Raw genomic sequence first — 6,425 nt, 5'->3', positions numbered from 1 at the left:
AGGAGCACTGGCTACTTCCCTACCTTGCTACCTGAGTTGTAGTTTTGCAAGATTTAGAGGACCACAGTTTAAAGACCCCCGCATAGCGATCTCCAAACTGTGGCCCTCCAGATGTTGCAAAACTATAAATCCAAGCATGCCCAGACATCAAACTGCTGTCTGGGCATGCTGGAAGTTGTAGTTTTGCAACATCTGGAGGGCTACAATTTAGAGACCATTGTATAGTGGTCTCCAAACTGTAGCCCTCCAGATGTTGCTAGGCAACTACTCACCGACTTCTGTAGGATCGCCGCCCGCCGCCGAATGCCGCCGGTAAGTAACCTCTGGCGTCGGCCACCGCTAGTTCCCCCGCTCTGCCCACCCACTGTAGTCCGGAAAGAGCAGGGGAAGTAGCGGTGGCTGACGCCAGAGTTCACTTACCGGCGGAATTTAACCCCCCACGCCCCTGATCTGCTATTGGTCGCTCGCTCCCCTGCCACTTCACTCCTATCCCTTCAGGGGGATCATTGGTGTCTTGGACAGCCCCGATCCCCCTTATTTTCTGGGTCATCGGAGACCCGTATGACTCTGAATTGCCGCAGATCGCTGGTCTGAATTGACAGGCGATGTGCCGCGAATGCCGACATGGGGGGTCTCAGGTCCCCCCAGGGGTTTGTACAGGATTCCTGCTGAATGATTTCAGCAGGCATCCTGGTCCAGTCCCTGCCCGGTGAGCGGCGAGGACTGAAATTCCCTCGGGTGTACAGGTCCTTAAGTAGCAGGGAGCAAGGGCGTCCCCAACAAGTTAGATCAACTGGTGCCAGAAAGTTAACCAGATTTGTAAATTATTTCTATAAAAAAAATCTTAATCCGTCAAGTACTTAGCTGCTGAATTCTTTTCTTTTTGGAACACAGAGCTCTCTGCTGACATCATGACCACAGTGTTCTCTGCTGACATCTCTGTCCATTTTAGGAACTGTCCAGAGCAGCATATGTTTGCTATGGGGATTTCCTCCTACTCTGTACAGTTCTTAAAATTGACAGAGATGTCAGCAGAGAGCACTGTGCTTGTGATGTCAGCAGAGAGCTCTGTGTTCCAAAAAGCAAAGAATTTCCTCTGTAGTTTTCAGCAGCTAATGAGTACTTGAATAAGATTTTTTAATAGAAGTAATTTACAAATCTGTTTAACTTTAACTTTTTTTTTTTATTTAAAAAAAAATTAAAAGTTTTCCACCGGAGTACCCCTTTAACTTGTTCAGGACCTTGGACGTTAGAGAACGTCCTGACAGCCTGGGCCTTAAGGACCCAGGACGTTAGAGAACATCCTGGTGTATTTCCGGTCTCTGCCGTGCGCTGGGCAGAGATCGGAACTGCATGTCTGCTGTAATCGTTCAGCAGGCATGCCGTGCAAATGCCTAGGGGGGTCCCGGGACCCCCGCATGTCGACGATCGCAGAAAATCGCATGTCAATTCAGACATGCGATTTTCTCCTATTCCGGGCTGATCGGGTCTCTGGTGACCCGATCACCCGGAAAATAGGGATGCTCGGACCTGTCAGTGACAGGCCCCAGCATCCTGCAGGGTAGGAGTGAGGTCGCAATGCTGCGATCTCCTCCTATACCCTGCCATTGGTCAGAACTGATTCTGACCAATGGCAGAGCAGGACGGTGGGTTGCCATGGAAACCCCCCGTTCTGCCCACCCCTGGATGTCAGGCAGAACAGGGGGAGAACATGGAGGCCGATACCTGGAGAAGAAGACTCGTGGGGCCCGGCAATCATCACAGATATTCACCGGAGATCCCAGCTCAGGAAGGGAATCAACGGTGGGGGGGAGAAATGAAACTGAAAGTAAAGTGATTTTTACTGTGGCAACCACTAGGAAGGCCGAACTGCAACTCCCAGCATGCCCAGACAGCCAAAGTCTGTCTGGGTATGCTGGGAGTTGTAGTTTTGCAACATCTGGAGGGTCACAGTTTGGGGACCCCTGTTACAGTGGTGCCCAAACTGTAGCCCTCCAGATGTTGCCAAACTACAACTCTCAGCATGCCTAGACTGCCCAGGCATGTTGGGAGTTGTAGTTCTGTAACATCTGTCCCTTCAGATTTTGCAATTTTCATGACATTTTTGAAAATTGCTGCTCTATTTTGAAGCCCTCTAATTTTTCAAAAAGTGAAAATATGTCCATTTTATGATGCCAACTTAAAGTGGACATATTGTATTTGTGAATAAAAATATAATTTATTTGGAATATCCATTTTTTTTACAAGCAGAGAGCTTCAAAGTTAGAAAAATGCTAAATTTTCAGAATTTTCATGAAATTTTGGAATTTTTCACCAAAAAAGGATGCAAGTAACGACAAAAATTTACCACCAAAATAAAGTAGAATATGTCACGAAAAAACTGTCTCAGAATCAGAATATTCGGTAAAAGCATCTCAGAGTTATTAATGCTTAAAGTGACGGTGGTCAGATGTGCAAAAAACGCTCTGGTCCTAAGGTGTAAAATGGCCTGGTCCTTAAGGGGTTAATAAAGGTTTCCCAATGTATCAGTTTTAATTAAAAAAATAAATAAATAAATAACTAAACCACCCAAAATTTGCTAAATTGTAATATTTTTTTCACCCCACATGTATTTTTTTATGGGTCTGTGGATGGAAAATGGAAAGAGTTATGGCTTTCAAAAGATGAGGTAAAATTGGCTGCTAATTTATGGGGTTAAAAAGACAATTGAATGGCCTTACCCTCCGACTGTAGATGTAATTGTCTCCTGTTTATCTGTCGAATCAGGGAAGGAACAATATAATCTAATGCCGTTCAGGGCCGTGTTATCCCCATTCTTTGTTGGTTGCTGCACCTGTAAAACAAACACATTGTGGTAACTGTGAACAATGTTTATAGACAAAAATGAATATCTGATTCTTACCCCAACTCCTCTTGGTGCCGACCCTCCACCATTTCTATACATATGTTTTGCTGTGAACTCTACAGTCCGGCACTTGTACAATTCAGAGGGCTTATTTTTTGCACAACTTAATCCAATTTGTAATGAGATCTTCCATTTTACCATAAAACGTAGTGCGCATGGGGGGAATTTATCATTGTTTATAGAGCTTTTTTGTGTAAATTTTTTGGTGCAAAAATATGCGCAAGTGTTTTTTTTTTGCATTTTTGTTTGCACAAATTTTGATAGAATTTTTCATCGCATTGTCTATGGTTAAGTTTACCGTAGAGGATTTTCTACTGTAGAATCGAATTTACTAACTGCAGGGGGGTTTTTTTGCGCAAAAAAAATGCGCAAATTACATTTTCTTGCGCAAATATACACCACCTCAGAGGACACGTAGCAAAGTGTCTATTTTGGCACAGTAAGGACTGCTACTCCCATCATGGACTGACTCCAGGGGCTGAAGTGCAGATCGCATCGGGTCATTATCCATAGACCCACTGCGATCCGCATTTATTAACTGGCGGGACATGCGTCTACACTGCGCTGCCGCCGACTCCTATAAACACTGTCATAATTCATAATCCCAGCCGCCGGAACAAGAGAGCTCTGATTGGTCAATAGCTATTAGCCAATCAGGTCTCCCGTCTCCCGGCGGGGATTATGAATTATAAGAACTGTATATAGAAGCCCGCGGGCAGTGCAGTGTAGATGAATGTACCGCCAGCTTGTATAGTTGATGAATGCGGATCGCACCGGATCTCCAGAGAATGATCTGCTGCGATCTGCCCCTCTGCCCTTGGACTACTACTCCCATCATGGGACAGAGTTTGTCCCAAGATGGGAGTAGTTGTAGTACCGCTGCGCTGCTGAGGGATGGCACTAGCACATCCCCCGGCTGTGGGACTTTTAGGACTACTACTCCCATCATGAACAGACTCTGCCCATGATGGGAGTTGTAGTCCAGGGGCTGAGGTGCAGATCGCACCAGGTCATTCTGCAGAGACCCGCTGTAATCCGCTTTTTTAACTAAAATCCGGTGGTACATGCGTCTACACTGCGCACCCCGCCGGCTTCTATACACAGCTGTCATAATTCATAATCCCCGCCACCGGGACAGGTGAGCTCTGATTGGTCAATAGCTATTCACCAATCAGAGCTCCTGTGTTCCGGCGGCGGGGATTATGAATTATGATAGCTGTATATAGAAGCCGGCGGGGTGCGCAGTGTAGACGCATGTACCGCAGGCTTTTTATTTTAAATGCGGATCGCAGCAGATCATTCTCTTGGGACCTGCTGCGATCTGCATTTATTAACTATACAAGCTGGCGGTACATGCGTCTCCACTGAGCAGAACGTTGGCTTCTATATACATTGTCATAATTCATAATCGCCACCGCTGGAACACGGGAGCTCTGATTGGTGAATAGGCGGCGGGGATTATGAATTATGAAAGTGAATTTAGAAGCGGAGCCGGCGGGGTGCGCAGTGTAGACCCATGTGCCGCCGGCTTTTACAGTTAATAAATGCGGATCGCAGTGGGTCTCTGCAGAATGACCCAGTGCGATCTGCACCTCAGCCCCTGGATGACAACTCCCATCATGGGCAGAGTCTGTCCATGATGGGAGTAGTAGTTCTAAAAGTCCTGCAGCCGGGGGATGTGCAAGTGCCATCCCTCAGCAGTGCCATGGTACTACAACTACTCCCATCATGGGACAGACTCTGTCCCATGATGGGAGTAGTAGTCCAAGGTCAGAGGGACAGATCTCTATTCACATTATGCGTTTTGCATAATGGGAACAGAGCCTTTCTGGCAGTGTGTTCCCAAACAGGGAGACTCCAGCTGTTGCTTAACTACAGCCCCCCCCCATGATGGGAGTTGTAGTTTAGCAACAATTGGAGGCTCCCTGTTTAGGAACACGCTGCATTATGTGCGCTCTTTCCAGATAATTATTGTTTTTCTTTCCTTCTCATTTCAGATACGTGAATGCGGAGGACTACGTCAGATTCGGTGGACTGCGACGATGACCAGCATTTATTTTTTTCAATAAAATGGTTGACGAGGGCTGTGGGGGAGTGTTGTTTTTAAATAAAAATTTTTTTCAATGTGTCGTCTTTTTTAGAATTTAATTTACAGGGTTAGTAGTGGAAGCCGTCATATGGACGTAATCCATTACTAAGCTGGGGCTTAGTGTTAGCCCCAAAATCAGCTAAGGCTAACCCCCAATTATTACCCCGGTACCCACCGCCACAGGGCTGCCAAGAAGAGCCGGTAGCGACAGGCCTGGAGTGTCAAAAATGGTGCTCCTGGGCCTAGACGGTAACTTGCTGGCGTTATTTAGGCTGGGGAGGGCCAGTAACAATGGTCCTCGCCCACCCTGGTAACGTCAGGCTGTTGCTGCTTGGTTGGTATCGGGCTGATACTGAAAACAGGCATTTATTTTATTTATTTATTTTATTTTATTTATTTATATAGCGCCTACAAATTCTGCAGCGCTTACAATTAGGGGGTACAGACAAAGACAAGTATCAGACATAGTATTACACAATAACTATTCAAACAAGAGGTGTGGGGATATGTTGAGGCATTTTTTTTAAAGTTTTTTTTTATATAAATAAATAATTAAAAAAAATGTGTGTGGTTCCCTCATTTTCTCACTATCAGCCAGATACCAACTAAGCAGCAACAGCCTGACATTACCAGGGTTGGCGAGGACCATTGTTACTGGCCGTCCCCAGCCTAAATAACGCCAGCCTGTTACAGCTTAGGCCCAGGAGCGCCATTTTTGACGCTCCGGGACTGTTACCGACTCTTCCCAGAATCCCTGTGGCGGTGGGTACCGGAGTAATAATTGGGGGTTAGCGCTAGCTGATTTGGGGGCTAACGCTAAGCCCCGGCTTAGTAATGGATTCTGTCTACAAGACACCTTCCACTACTAAGCCTGAAAATTCAATTATAAAAAACTCAACACATTGAAAAAAAAATGTATTTAAATAAACACTACCCCACAGCCCTTGTTAACCCTTTTATTTACATTTAAAAAAAATGCTGTTCATCGTTGCAATCCACCAAATCTGACAAAGTCTTCCGCATTCACCTACATTTCGAAGAAAAAAAAACAACAAAAAGTTTAGCACATTTTTTTGTTTCCACACACCAGCAAAAATGCAAGAAAAACTGACAAAACACAGGAAAAAGCTGGGACAGTTTTTTCTGGCATTTTTGCTGATGGACAAAAAAACCTCAATGGAATCCGACCTCAAAGCAATAGAACAAAATCCCTACGTCCACTTTTCCTGTGAGGTAGAGAAGAAGTGTACGGTAGAGCGAGGGGGGCGTTTATATATTTGCACAAGATTTATCAAAGAAGTGTACAGCCTTAGTAAATTCTGAGCAAGAGTGTAAATTAGACAAGAGTGTAAAGGGGCAGAACTGTGTCTACCATAGACAAATAATGATAAATCTCCCCCCATATATATATATTAGAAAAAATACCGGGAA

At 45.3% G+C, this 6,425-nt stretch overlaps 1 protein-coding gene across 1 annotated transcript in view; it reads left to right on the top strand.

The window, feature by feature from the left end:
* Positions 1 to 1,704: 1,704 nt before the first annotated feature.
* The window catches only part of LOC130367252 (vitelline membrane outer layer protein 1 homolog), a gene marked incomplete at its 5' end in the record, with an annotated part of 259,043 nt that continues 254,322 nt past the window's right edge, over positions 1,705 to 6,425 (top strand). Inside the window, one exon of the mRNA XM_056569657.1 lies at positions 1,705 to 1,803. Within this exon, the coding sequence (XP_056425632.1) occupies positions 1,705 to 1,803 (99 nt within the window). The remainder of the gene's footprint in view (positions 1,804 to 6,425) is intronic.

The sequence above is a fragment of the Hyla sarda genome, chromosome 4 (assembly GCF_029499605.1).
Source record: "Hyla sarda isolate aHylSar1 chromosome 4, aHylSar1.hap1, whole genome shotgun sequence".
Taxonomy (NCBI): Eukaryota; Metazoa; Chordata; class Amphibia; order Anura; family Hylidae; genus Hyla; species Hyla sarda.
The sequence above is the reverse complement of the archived record's forward strand: the minus strand, read 5'-3'. Positions and strand labels throughout refer to the sequence as shown.